Source organism: Cotesia typhae, unplaced genomic scaffold, assembly GCF_013202065.1.
Source record: "Cotesia typhae breed Kobodo isofemale line unplaced genomic scaffold, CoteBio_Ctyphae contig_48, whole genome shotgun sequence".
NCBI lineage: Eukaryota > Metazoa > Arthropoda > Insecta > Hymenoptera > Braconidae > Cotesia > Cotesia typhae.
In genome coordinates this window covers 3,967,729-3,983,156 of record NW_027423756.1, presented here as the reverse complement: position 1 = coordinate 3,983,156, position 15,428 = coordinate 3,967,729, and the positions used below count along the sequence as shown (strand labels likewise).

The window sequence follows — 15,428 nt, the reverse complement described above, 5'->3', positions numbered from 1 at the left end:
AGCAAGGAAATTAATTTTGTTGGAATAAGTGAAATTTCTTGTGTCAAAAAAAATATTTTTTTCGCTCAAAAAAATAATTAGGAATAAAAATATTTTCTTGGCTCCAGTGAACTTTTTTTTCTGTATACGGCCATGAAATTTGTAGATGGTGGGAGGTCAGCTGCTTTTGTTTTGAATTATATTCATAATTTTTTTTTAATATTTTAAATTTCCGAAAACCTGGATTTTAATTAAGTTAATTAGAATCATTCCAATAATTAGATTTGGCTTTTTAAGTACTAAAGCAACCAAAACTAGTAACTTTAATTACAAACGAATATATTCTCATATTTTTACCCGCCATTGTGATATCATCTTGGTAGAAAAAAAGTAAAAAAACTAAGTTACAAAAAAAAACAAATGTAAGAAACCGGTTTTAGTGAGGAATGAAGCAGGCGTTAAGTCTGCCACAAAAGCGAAATGGCGCGGTTATTTTATTTTTATATTCTCTCAAGAAAATTATTATCGCAAAGGTTAAACAAGACGCAAAAAATATAATGACGTACAAGGGAAAAAAGTTATCCATATATATTATTTGACTTTTTCCAATTTTGGTTTTATGCAACCAGACAATTTTCATGAACAAATATTTATTTTCCTAAAACTATTAAGCCCTGCAATGGTCGGTCAATAGGTCGTAAGGTCTACCCAAAATTATAACTACAAATTGCGTGAAATTTTTCTTACCTGAATCGTTGTACTGCATTCAAGTACTTTTAGTCCTTTACCTAAACACCATGAAAAAAGTCTAGTCTTGCACGTGGTTGTAAACTGTCTATTTACGACTAGAAAGTTACATAATGCTCGGAAAATTTTGAAAAAGGGTTCACTAACGATATACGAAGACGATGAACAAGGTTTTTTAAGGGTCAACTTTCTACTTTTTTTTTTTCTTCATTTCTGTATTTTAACAGGCTAAGTAATTTGCTGCACTCTCTCAACCCCTGCAATAAAGTAACCCATCGAAATTGCTTAGGAGAAAGCTGACGGAAGAGAGAGTTGAGATTTGTGGCACTAGCTAGGGTGCAGGATGTACTTTAAAAAAAAAATAAAAAAAAAAACAGGCACTTACTATTTACTTTAAGATTTCTCTTTATTTTTTTCTACGATATTACATTAACTTTTTTCATATTCGAAGAATGAGGAAGACTTAAAACCCTATTTTTTTAATAAAAGCATATGTTCTAACTCCAAGTAATAGCCGAAAATTTCCTTCCAGGTCCAAACGGATGTCCGAGACGTAGAGGTCGACAAACGTACACACGATTTCAGACTCTCGAATTGGAAAAAGAGTTCCACTTTAACCACTACCTAACAAGACGACGGCGAATAGAAATAGCACATGCCCTTTGTCTTACAGAACGACAGATAAAAATTTGGTTCCAGAACAGGCGGATGAAGCTGAAAAAGGAGCTGAGAGCGGTTAAAGAAATCAACGAGCAGGCAAGACGGGAACGAGAGGAACAAGATATGATGAAGAAGCAGCAGGCCGAGAAGCAAGCCAAGATGCAAGAGCAACAAAATGCTCTCCAGCATCAACAGCATCATGTTAGTGGGTTAGATAAAACACAGAATGATCTCCTAAAAGGCGTTAGCAAAGTACCGACATAGGTAATAGGGTTAATGTAAGTCAATATTTGTTGTCATTGATGAGATTGGTCCCAGGACGACAATAGCTGTAAATTAAAGACACATTAGCGTGATCCAATTGGGATTAAACTGCTCCCATCAAAACGTACTTACCTGGTTGTCCAGGACGAGGAAAAGCCTCAGCCACCCGGTGACTATGTTTGACTGATTTGTAGAATGTATTTTTAAAAAAATTTAACAAAACACAAAAAAAAAAATAACGCAACATGGACATTAACTAGCAGAGACAATGATCAACGATCAATTAAAGAAAATCAATTGCAAAGCTGACTAAGAACAATGAAGAGAGAAGAAAATGTGATAGCTTGAAGATTTGTCGTGCCACTGTGTGAAAAAATAAATCTGTTTTGTTTTTCAGTGCATGGTTGAGTTGATAACCCGAAGTTGGTAGTCATTGGCCTCTAATTGATGACTGGAAGAATAATGGCTGTCTCCGCATGGAGCGTGATCGAATGAAGGTTGCTATTAAATGAAATGTAAGAATCTCTTGGCATGTTTACAGTCTCAATTTATTCAGTACAATTGGTTGCATAGATATCCGACATGGCAGTTCAATGGTCGATCTACTGCATAAATACGATCTCTTTGCCGCATAAAATAAACATCAATGTGTTTAGTGCGGATCTAAGAGTCAGTCGTTGAACGATCGTTTAGTTGATTCCAAGTGTTAGTGTATATCATCGGCTGCTAGCTGCTGGTACATTTTATACATAAACATATACACATACATGTTTCTACACGTTAAACATTCATGTGCAAAAAAAGCAAGAAGCAGATAATACCAGCATGAATCTCTTGAAGGACGTTCGGTATCGATTACGCTCAACTTCTCTGGGTACACATAAATGCCGGCTTTCAAGGTGGCCCGCTTCTTTGATATCTGAAGAATTGACGACCATATCCTCAGGACTGTATCACCTTTACAACACACACATACACACGTGACACAGAAGAGTGAACGATTTTCTGAAACTGGAAACTAGGCCTCTTATCGAAGTTACGGTTGAAAAACAACTAACGATAATTGATATTAAATGTCATCGATAATACTGATATTAAACTTAATTTCTTTAGATTTTTTATTTTCAAATTGTTTTTTTTTTTGTGTGTTATTGAGGAAAATTTAAATAGTTTTTTTAACGTTGACTAAAATTTTTTTATTGCTGTGGTAAAAATTAATATGTGTTCAAGTTTTTGTTGTACTGTTCGTAGCCTGATACTTATGTCAAAGCTCGTCGATTGATTATTTAAATGTTTTTATTAATACTATTTATCCTTGACCTTCGCAATTTTTTTTTTTGCAAAATGTGATTTAATCAGTTCACAAAATAATTTTTTATTGTTTTTGTTATGTTGAAAAATTTATAAAATTAAATGTTTGTTGATTTGATTTTGTTTGCATCAAATATTGAATATGTTTGTTGATTTTCTATTTGGTTTTAATTGGTTAAAATAGTAGTAAAGCGCAAAAAACCGGCTAATTTTTTTATGTATTGAATGAAAAGTTGGGTTTTCGTTTTGAGAATTTACGACAAAAATTAGATTGATTCAAAAATATTTAACATTTTCAGATTACAATTTGTTTCAATTCTGAAATTTTAGAATTTTGGATTTCGAGAAGTTGCGCAAGATTTTTTGATTTATAAAAAATAGTCTACTTTTAAGGTCTAAGAGTAACTTAAAAATGAATACCAAAAAAATTTTTAAATTAATTAAAATAAAGCTTAAAACACAAAAAATAAGAAAGAAGACAATTATTACAATTGTTCAAAATTTTACAAATTTTTGCGTTCAAATCAAAAGCTTTATTCAATTATAGTTACTCGAGAATATATATATATATATATATATATATATATATATATATATATATATATATATATATATATATATATATATATATATATAAAACACTGATGATGAAGTTGATTCGAAAAAGGAAATCTTATTCAAAAAAATCGTTTTGAAGAATTTCTTCATCTTTAATTAAGCAATAATTTCTTGAAGCTCACTCAAGATCATGTTTTCATTCGTGTTTTATACTATAAAAAAAATTCTTCAGCAATTTTCAAAAAAAAATATTCTTCAAAAATTTTTTCTCAAAATAATTATAATTTTTAAAGTAAAAATTTACCAAATAACAAAAAAGAGTTGAAAAAAAAAAAAAGTCAATTGTTGGAAATTTCAAAAAGCTCAACTGACCTCTAACAATTTTTGAATCGAACTGATTTTTATGAAAATCTCCTAAACCACGATAAACTAATATATTTTCATGGAAATCTCAAACTGAAAAAATCTAGTCGGTTTTTATTCCGCAACTCAATTGGTTATAGTGGTTATTATAATAACTTTAATAGTTTCGTACTTGAATATCAGTGGATTATCTCCAAAATTATAAAAAACAAATTAACGCAAAGTGTGCTCTGCTTATCTGAGAATCGGATGTCATCAATGAGATAGAGCACATCTCCCGAATGAGTATTACACTCTTAGTACATTAAATACGTAATTTGGTGTCAGGGTAGACTTTTCCATAGTCATAGAAAGCCAGTTAATTATAATACTTCTTAAGTACATAAATAATATAAATTCAACAAGATAAATTGATATTAAGGATTAAAAAAAATAATAACTTTTCGAATATACTATGTAACAAAATCGTTTATTTTTTTGGTATTATTCTCAATGTCGTAGCATTCTATTTTCAGCTCAATCAGATAAAAATAATTCAAAAATTTTTATAGTTGAAGAATAAATTTAAAGTCAAGTACATTTTCAATAAAATAATTATTTTATAGCATAAGAATGTATATTCATGACATTAATAATTAGGTATTGATGAAGCTGAATTTATAATCCTACACTAGTCCAATTGAACACGGAACTATTAAGGAGTAAAGAATAATAATAGATGACAAGCATATTATTAAAGAAAATAAGTAATATACAATTATTTAACTCTTATTATGTAATAATAATGAAGAAAGAAGTCAGATTGTAGAATAACTAGATTATCGCACAAAATATTGAACGAAGCCCTATTGAAAATAAATTATTCAAATAAATACGATCGTAAACTGGTAATTAATGCAACTTAAATAATCAACAGATTTAATGTAAAAATAAGGAAAATTTTGTAATCTTTAATGAACAAAAAAAATATCCGATTGTGAACTGATGACGTATATGAATACTATTCACAAATTATTAAAGTTGCGGGTGTGTAACAGTATAATAATATTAACATTAATTATAACTACGTAATTCACGTAAAAGTATTTATCATAAGCGATATATTGACGTAAAGTTTGATATAATATGGATATTGAACAGATAATCAGAAAAGTGAATGAAAAGACAGGAACAAGTGGTCGCTCTCTCGCTTACAGATTGTCTCGTATTATCAAAACTAAAATTCATAATAATTTGTGGATTATGATTATGATATTAAATACTTACCTAGATGAGCGCCTATGTATAAATAATAGCGATACATAATTAGATTTACAATTACAATTAGTCTTACATATGTGTAACTGAATATATAAGTGAACGTTCTCGGTTTTTTTTAATATGTATTATCATTATCAGTTTCTATGAACTGTTAACTGTAGTTGCGTGTGTATTTGCACTGTTAGAAAAACTATTTTGATTTAAGAGAAATATTCTAGGCTCAAAAAAATTATTTTGAACAGAATTATCCATGTCATGGTTCAGGAATCTCTCGTTTAGTATCTTCAATTAATACAATTAACTTCTTTACCTTAAAATTATTTTCCTCAACTAAGAATAATTTTGTTTCCTTTAAAGGCATTTTGATGCTGATAATTAAGTTAAGTTTTTTCATTTTAAATAAGCAAAAAGTATTTTTTATCTCAATACATTTAAAACTTTTTGGTGACGTTAAAAATAAGGTAAATCTGAAAATTTTTAGGTACCCGAGTCAAAATTTAAATCGTAGAATAAATGTGAAGAGAACCAATAATGGGTGAAAATACTAATATTAAAACTACTTAAATAACAACACATTTTTAATTTTTTTAGCGGGAAGTTAAAAATTTTAATTTTTTTTTGTAAAAATATAGTGGTACAAAATTTTACAAAATTGTCTAAAAGTTATCATTTTATATACAGATTTATGAAGCCATTTTTGGTGTAAAATCGGATGAATGATATTTCAAAAGATTTTACGTAATTTTGGAAACCATTCCGAGGGTAAAAAATTTCGATAAAGCATTTCCGTAAAAAAAAAATGGTAAATTTAAGCTAAGAAATATAAAATATCCCTAAGATAACTGAAAAAAAATTTTTTTTTTGTCTATTTAGGTTTCAAGCATGTGTAGTTATTTGAGTAGTTTTAATATTGCTTATTTTCGCCAATTATTGGTTCTCTTCACATTTATATTACGTTGGGTACATTCAACATACGTTTTTAACGTCCATTACGTTCAAATGATGATTTTAACGTTCAATACGTTGATCCTACGTTTTCAACGTCTAATACGCTCAACCTATGATTTAAACGTTCAATACATTGAATCTATGATTCAAATTTTTACTCGGGTGTTCTTAAAACAAAACGATAATATCTTGAACCAATGTTACAAAAAAGTTTTTCATTGAAATTATGAAATTCTTAAATGAAAAATTTTTTTTTCTATATATTCTACAAAAAATGAGATTTTACAGAGGATATTTTTCTTGACTCAAGTAGTTTTTACTTCAGTGTAAAAGATGATACATATTTTGTTTTATTTTTCATTTTCTCGTTAAATAAAAATTAAAATATTACCTAATTGTCAAAAAGGTGTGATCGCGCTTATAAAAACCCACCCCAAGAACCATATGTATACGGAAAATTGAAAATTCACCATCCTAACGTTCTTTTAAATTTTTAGCTGGAAGTTAAAAATAAAAGAAAAATATCTAAATTAAAAACCTTGATGGTTTTTTTGCCGAGGGGCTTAAATGGGTTGGTATTAATTAATAGTGTAACTATTTATAGAAAGCTTTATCGATACTGTATTACGATTAATTATTGTCAGTTTCGTTACATGTTGTATATCGTTACATAATTAGATACCAGGAGAGAATAAAAGGCACGCTGATATGTAAAAGTGCTGGTTACGTTTAAAATTTTTTTTAGTAAACGAAAAAAAAAATGTAAAGCATTTTATACATATTAAGCAATTTGTACAGGGAGAATGAAAATATTTGCAAAGTAATTTTTTAATTAGCGCTATTATTTAATTGGATAAAAGAAAAATGGCCAAGGCTCACTTGTGAAACGTGCTTTGTGGATGTGAATGTTTTCAAGACTGTTCAGTTTATTTGTTTTTTTTTGTCTGTTTGATTTTTAATTATTATTAATTCAACACAAAAGGTGTCAATTTATGAGTAAGCAATTTTGTCTTGGTCGTTATCGTAAAAATCGAAAAATATTTATATGCGTTTTTGAATTTCGGAGTATTATTTGTTATACTTCAATTTTTCGAATTGTTAATTCGATGTTGTTGAAAATTTATATTATTGTAAATCATTTAATTAAGTATATTAGAAATTGATATTATTAATAATTTTAAACAATAAGTGATTTACAATTTTAATGCTAAATTCAAAATTTTTTTTTATTCTCAAGACACCTGCGTAATAAAAAATGTTCAAAAATATATTTAAAAATTAAATAGCGGGCACCGTCCAAAATTATCTTATTTTGCCCCACACTTACTTACTTACGTCATGCAAAAAAAATTCAATTTTATCAATCACTTGTTTCAAATTTGTTCAAACAAATCGGAAAAATTTACTAATCATTCCGACGAATCAAAATATGTACTAAAGTTAAATTTGTCTTATTTAATTAAAAGATGACACAATTTTGATACATGATATAGATGGAGCATCTCATTTCAAATCAGTAATTTTTTTCGTTGATTTCTTCCAAATTGTGTCAAAATTTTGTATGTTTAAGATCTAAAAAGAACATATTTTTATTTTCGTTTACAACCTATTTTTGATGTAGATTTTTTCATAATTCGAGATTTTTTTAGGCAATTTTTTTCAAAAACATACACGGAAAAAAGAAAAATGGAAAAATTACAATTTCAGATTGTAATTGTTACAGATCTTATAAGAATTACATTGCAGAATGTAATATTTAAATTTTAATGTAATAATTACAATCTGAAACTTTAATTTTTTCAGTTTTCTTTACACACAAAAAAACAAATTTCTTGCGCCAAGAAAATTTTAAGAAAAACAGAAGTTATTTTGGAGCAAGAAGAAATTTTCTTGGCTCAAGAAATTTATCTTGTCTCAAGAGACTTTGACTTCATTCAAGAAATTTTCAATCTTCCTTGATATTTTCTTGAGCCAAGAAAATTTACATTCCCCGTGCAAAAAAAATTCATTTTGAATCAGAATTTTATTTGCACGGATCCAGTCAAGAATTTTTTTTTTTTTTTCAGTGTACGACGGGCCACATTTACATTATATTATGTAATTCTTTCATTTTTCTTTTTTCCTTGTAAATATATGACTAAGTCCAATAATTTTGAAAATGATTATCATCGCGTTTTTCATTGTTCTTAACAAACGAGAACAAATTTTGAAACAATTTAAAAGATATCACTTAAAAAAAGAACCGATTTGTCGTGTTATGTTCCATTTATATCTGTAATTACCGACAAAATAATCCATGTAAAAATATAAAGCACGTAAAAGTTTGACAATGTATTACTCGAATTGCCAAATTGGTAGTTTAATTATCATTATTTATAAATCTAGTGCGATGCAAGGACCTTCTCTAATTACTCGAATTACTAAATAGTTGAAGTAATAAATCGATTCATGATGTTCAATTGACAAATCCTCAATTAAAATATGTAATGCATAAATAGAATGAATAAATTTAATACAATAGATTAATTATATCTACGTATTATATAAATGATTAAGTTTAAAATTGTAAATCGTCATTACCAGTGAGCTAAAATATTTTCGATAAAATAAAATGTTAAAAGCCTTTATGTTTAAAATTATAATATTTTACTAAAATATATTAATAGCAGAATTCCTTTGACGGAATGCATAGAAAATTCAGTTGAAATTGTTTGTTATATTTTTCTTATTTACTGATATAAATATATATTATTGTTTATTTATGAACTGTTTAATTTACGTACATTTCGTAATTGTTTTATTTTTTTTTTTTTTTATTATTATTTTGTTAATATGGAGTGAAGTTGTGATGAACGAAAGGCAAATGAACAATGTAAAAATAATTATTAATTAATATAAATTAATTTTTAAATTAAGACATTGTAATTGTGACTATTGCTTGTTTTTATTATGTTTCCGTTCGAAAAAAAATTATGTAAGTTTGGGAGAATCAGTGATGGTATTTCGTGTACAGAATAAGTGATTTTAATTAATAATTACAATAACGTTTGAAGCGTGAATCGTTGATAGATTATTATTAACATTACAGAATAATAAGTAAGGAAAGAAAATATACGTAAAAAAAAAACTCGTCATTGGTAATTAAAATAATATTTAATAATTCATTTTTTACCATGTCACTATTTTTATTACGATTATACGAAGCACTTTCATCGTTTCTTGCCAACATAATTTTTGTATAATAATTGTTTTTTTTTTTTTTTGTTATATTATTAGGCAGCTGCTTCAACCGAAGTACATTATTTTTATTATTTAATAATTAATTAATTAAAAAAGAAAACCGCTTTGGCAATATAAAAATGCTTGGCTTTTCTTTTGGCCGGATGCTAGCAATTTTTTAAATTTAATTATAGAAAAATTGTCATATAATTACATTTTATTTTAGATTTGTTTCGTATTAAATATTAAGCAGCTCAATAATATATTTGATTGTACATTTAATTGGCAATCTAAAAAATTTATTTAAATTATGTAAAACAATCGATAAAAAATAATTTAATATCTTTTATAAATAATTGTCTATTGTAACGGTCATTTTTTTCATTAAACTTTCGCAAATAAGCTATTCATAATATAATTAGCTCATCATCACATAATTACATAAATACATAAATCATCAAATTTTCCTGTCCAATATATTCGTCTTAAATGTTGTTACGCTGTATATCCAAAGCCAAACTCAAAGGCGAATTTTATAAATTTAATCCATAATTTTCGATGTAAATATTAACATTGCCCATTATTATTAATATTATTATTATTATTATTATTATTATTATTATTATTATTATTATTATTATTATTATTATTATTATTATTATTATAAATAATAGACATTACAGCGAAGTGAGAGATTATGAAGAGCGTATTTATACCTAATAGAAGCTCTCATTTGCGAGTTAACAAAACATTTAAATGTATGTATAACATTTACTTTAAGCGATTCATAGTTGTTTTCCAATACCTACTTATACTTATTCATTAAAATGCAACTATTAAGAATAGATGTGGAAGGGAGATTTATTAAAATGATAATAATAATAAACGTAGAACAAATAATTATAAATCTCATGGCCACTTATTATTAAAGTTTAGTATTACGATTAAAGAAAAGAAGTGAAATGGGCTAAGATGTGCGAATTGATGATGAAATATAAATAACCCACTGGCAATTAATGTAAGTGTATCCATTTTCCGAAACTTTATGTAGAATTATACTCATAAGCTATATCTATGATACACAAACGAAATAAAAACGTACATTAAATTATTTCATTGTTTTTTATTTTCTTGCATTACATCATTTTTATTTTTTAAGTATAATAATTGAGATTTATAACTAAGCTAAAATATATGTACAGTGAAAAATTTTGCGTTATTGCCTCAAAAAATTTTGTGTTCAATATTTAACACTTTTACTGTTGATTGAAGAAAATTAATGTTGAATTCACACATGATAGAGTTAAATATTTAGCACATTAATTATTATCACAAAGCTTGTTGACGAAATTTTGACCTTGAGCTAAGGTTATCCTAGCAAAAAAAAATTTAGGCGTGTTACACTTTATTTTAATTATTCAAAAATTATGTAAAGATGTTTTGTAGATAAAAAAAATTAGGAAAACAGTTCACACTGAAGGCCATCCCTGCAACTTCCCGCTAATTCCATGCTTAAGTGCTCAAAATTTTGATTACAAGTCGACGGTAATATTCGATTCAATTTTTATCACATCAAATTTTGAATTCATTCTCTTCAATATACAAATGGTGCAAATAGCATCTCTAAATTCTGTAGTCATGTCTTTAGTAATATTCTTTTTCAAGCCAGATTCAAGCACATAAATAGATTAGAGGCACTTATTTTGAATAATATTTTCTAGGTATGAAATTTTGAAGTATTGAGTAGCATATTTAAAAGATCTTTTGTAGGTGTAATGAAACTGACTACCTGACATTTTAGTTCAAGTCTCGCAAGCAACAGATATTATTGACTTTCATTTTTACGACAGTATTTTCTATTCACTTGGTTCAAAATTAAATAAGTTTTATGATCATTTATTAATTGTTTCTCATTTATTTGAGAATATAAATTTTTTTGATAAATCATTCAGGCAGATAAAAATCAGAAAAAAAATTTTAAGATCCAAAAGTGCACACCTTGTAACGTTCATTTGGTTAAAAAAAAAAATAGGTCGTATTATTACTGACTTATTCGTATTAAATAGACAATTCAAGAAGTTGTGCTTTAATTATATTATTAATTAGATTCAAGTCACGCCATTTTCTTAGATGAAAAAAATAGGGCGCAAGTGCACCACTGAACAGATTACCAAGCACCTGCGCATTGCGTAAGGCTTCACTAATTAAAAAGTTAACTTGATTCAAGAAAAAAAATCTTGAACCAAGAATACCATGTTGAAAAAAATGCGTTTCTTTAGTCAAGGGAAACATTCTTGAGCCAGGAATAATTTTTTGCTAATTTTACGACTAAATTCAATTCGAAATCACATCTAATAATTCGAAAGCTTTAAAAAAAATATTTTCGATGCTTCAACTTTTTCGTAAGTTATCATGATTATCGACAAACAGATGGGATATATACAGTCTACATGGAAAAAACAAGATTTAACTGGTTTCGATGTCGGATGGAACCTACATAGTTCCATCTACAATGAAAAAATGTATACAGATGATAACTACTTCTATGTAGATTGTAGTGGGGACAATCTTCGTTAAACTGAGTCCCATCTCGGATTAAACTAAGTTTAACGAAGATTGTCCCCACTGCAATCTACATAGAAGTAGTTACGATCGGTACATTTTTCACTATGGATGGAACTAGGTTTCATCCGTCATAGAAACCAGTTAAATCTTTTTTATTAGGTGTAACTTACATCCATAGAAAATGTTATTGAATCGCTTTTTTAAACTTTATTAACCTTATAATTATCAATCATGTTAATTAAAGTATTTTTCTGTATATTAATGTACAGAAAAAAAAATTTACTTGAATCAAGTAAACAATTTTGAAAAATATCATCTTCTTGATTCGAGTAAAAAAATTCTTAAACTAAGAAATGATTCAAGGTCTAAGTAAATTTTACTTGATTCAAGAATTTTTCGTGTTGATCCAAGAAAATAAAACTCTTCAAAATTATTTTCTTGGTTTAAGAATTTTTCTCTTGATTCAAGTGATTTTTTTTTTCTATGTGGATTCATGTAGTCGTTTAAGTTCAAAATTAATATAATAAAAGCATTTATAGTTCTCGACTTTGGTTAGTTGAGAGTAAAGAGCACAAACTAAAACGTTTCACATTATGAGGCGTGCAATTACAGTAGATTTTTTTATTTTGAGTTTAGAAAAATGAAATTTTCATCATCAAATTAACTAATTTAATTAGATTAAATTTAAAAATCAAATTACATCTGAAGTATTCACGAAGAAAGTAGTATAAAATTCTATCCATTATTATTATTTCAATCTTTGTTGAAGTGTATCGATTGAAATTTCACACCGACAATTTCTTCCTTAGTTTTGAATGTTTCCAATTTAACTCACACGAAATTCACTTTTGACGTCTGTTATCATCCAGAACGTATCAAATGAAATATTTAACATTGTACAGTAAACTGAATATACATCAAAGCTTGTTAAAAAATTTATCACTACATATAGTTATCCGATGAAGGACTCCAGGCACATAGATAATCACTCACAAGTACGCTGCGTGATACGAATACTGTTATTCAATTTTTTATGCAGTATTAAATGCAATAAAATAAACTCTCTTTTTTTTTAAAAAAAGATTATTCAGTCCTTCTTATTTGCATTTATTGGAATCCGTGGGAAATGCATACATAGTTTCAAATGACTTTTAAAAAGGTCAAACTGCATACATATTACATGTATATTAACAGAATTATAATATAATTAGTACATTTTTCATAGCAATACAAACTGCTACTTGTCATTAGATTTTCAATAAATAATTTTCTACAACTTAATATTCCTTACAAATATTCAATGTCCAATATTTGTTACAGGTTTTTGTCAAGTTCAGAGTTTTTTTTCGATAAGCCATTGATGAATACATTTCAAAAAACAATTTTTGATAAAAAATATTGTTTTAGTTTGTGAAGATTATACACAGAAAAAAAAATTTCTTGACTGGAGAACAAAATTTTTAACTCAAGAAAATTTTCAGGTGTCTGAAGGAAGACCAAAGTTGTTTTGGCCGAAGTAAAAATTTTTTTTGAAATTCTATTTTTGGTGGAAGTAATTTTTTTTTTATTTAAATTATCATAAATACTTGATACAATAAATTTTTATATTTGATTAAGATTTTTAGATACTTTAGGGAAGCAGCGCCACCTACTTCAGTTAAGAAAAAAATTTTCTCACCTTGGGAAAATTTTTCTCTTGAATATTTGATGCTCATTTTCTATTATTTTAGCGAGCAATTATTCATATTGAATGAAAAAAAAAATGATTCAATATTATTTGATCTTCCCATTTGACATGTTAGTCAAGAAAAATATTAATGAAAATTTACTTCTATCGAGATATTTAATTTTTTGGAGCAAGAGGCTGAATTTTCTCAAAACAAGAAGATTTTCTTGACTTAAATAAATTTTCTTGGATCAAGATACGTATTTCTTAAAACAAGAAAATTAATTGTATTGAAATAAGTAAAATTTCTTGTGTTAAAAAAAAATTTTTTTTCACTCAAGAAAATAATTAGGAAGAAAAATATTTTCTTGGCTCAAGTGAACCTTTCTTTCTGTGTATATAAAGCTTTAAGAGAACCGAAATTAGATAGTAAATATGCAAATTATCAGCACTGAATACTTCTATTTTTAATTATGTATTTGTTTATTTCGACACGTGTAATAAAAACAATCGATTTTCTACCTCAGAACCCAAATCCATTGAGAGGATTAAACAGAAACAATTTTCTGAGAATCAATTCAACTAATTTGGTTGAAATAAAACAATCGTTTTTTAGAATATACCACTGTGCAAAATGGACCGAATGAGCAAGCACTGAACCAATAAGCTTTCTCTATTCAATAGATAAATTGATTTAAAAAAAGGGCAAAAAGAGACAAAAAAGAATACAACCCAACTAAAACTTGTTTTATCTAATACTCTAATATTTTTTTTTTTTATTTTACGATACTTTCGTTAAAACTGTATTAATTATTAGTTGGTAGTAATTCATTGATTTGTATATTATGAGAAATTCATTCATATTATATTATGGTCTTACAAAATTACGGGCATATAAATTTTTATTGCAAAGTAAAACGAGTTATGATGTCTCTTTTTTGATTTGCCTCTATACTGTTTTGAATATCATTCCTATTCATTTTAATATTTTAAAAAATGTTTTCATATTTATTCTACTCGCTATTGGCATCTTCATTCGTCAAAGTAGGCATTGCAGTAAATAAGAAAGAAAGGGTGCGGAATTACAGTGGCGAAGATCGTTGCAAAAATAGTGAAAATAATAAAAGGTGCAGCAGTCAAGTTACAGGTTTACCAATGTATTTCAGTCACGTAAAGAAATTACAGCAAATAATAGTAGTAGCACAATAATTATACTTGATAACTTTATCAAAAAATTATACAATTACTACTGTGGAATGTACATACAAATGTATCATTATCATTATGTATGTACTTAGTTGATTATTCTGCATTTATTTATTTACATTTACATTAAATAAATTTTTCATCTTCATGAATATTACATTACTATGCTTCGTCTGAAAATTAAACGACAAAAATTTTTTGATCATAACTAAATTGACTTATTTATTAGTAATGTAGTCAGTAGATCAACTGTTAAGTTTGAAAGGAAGAAAGTATAATAATTTTTGAGATATTTCATGATTTCAAATGAAATTTCAAAGGATACAAAAAATCCTTTAAAATTTTAAAATAGTCAAATAAAATTTTAATATGAGCCAAATTATTCCTTAGGTCTATTCTATATATGGTAGAAAATTAATAAAAATAACAATTACTTTTTTGATGACTTTGCTCCGGTAGTGAACCTTTACTTTCACTTGCCGCAAATAGTTAATTTCATTTCTGACCACGCAATATACTATTTCTTAATCTTAACTGAAAAATTTATTGGTATTAGGGTTGAGTTATTTTTAACAAAAAATTTTTATTCTACACAGAAAAAAAGGTTCACTTGAGCCAAGAAAATATTTTTCTTCCTAATTATTTTCTTAAGTGAAAAAAATATTTTTTTTAACACAAGAAA

General features: G+C 26.7%; 2 protein-coding genes across 4 annotated transcripts in view; both read left to right on the top strand.

Moving 5' to 3' along the window:
• Positions 1-3,199, top strand: part of LOC141529302 (homeobox protein abdominal-A homolog) — a 42,732-nt gene extending 39,533 nt beyond the window's left edge. The window contains exon 3 of one of the 2 annotated variants that reach the window (XM_074245805.1): positions 1,259-3,199. In XM_074245805.1, coding sequence (XP_074101906.1) covers positions 1,259-1,650 — 392 coding nt within the window. In that variant the 3' untranslated portion in view covers positions 1,651-3,199. Of the gene's footprint in view, positions 1-1,240 lie in introns of both variants that reach the window. The other variant, XM_074245804.1, reaches the window with a different exon arrangement.
• LOC141529307 (uncharacterized) overlaps positions 1-15,428 on the top strand; it is a 365,923-nt gene that overhangs the window by 197,784 nt on the left and 152,711 nt on the right. The window lies entirely within an intron of this gene.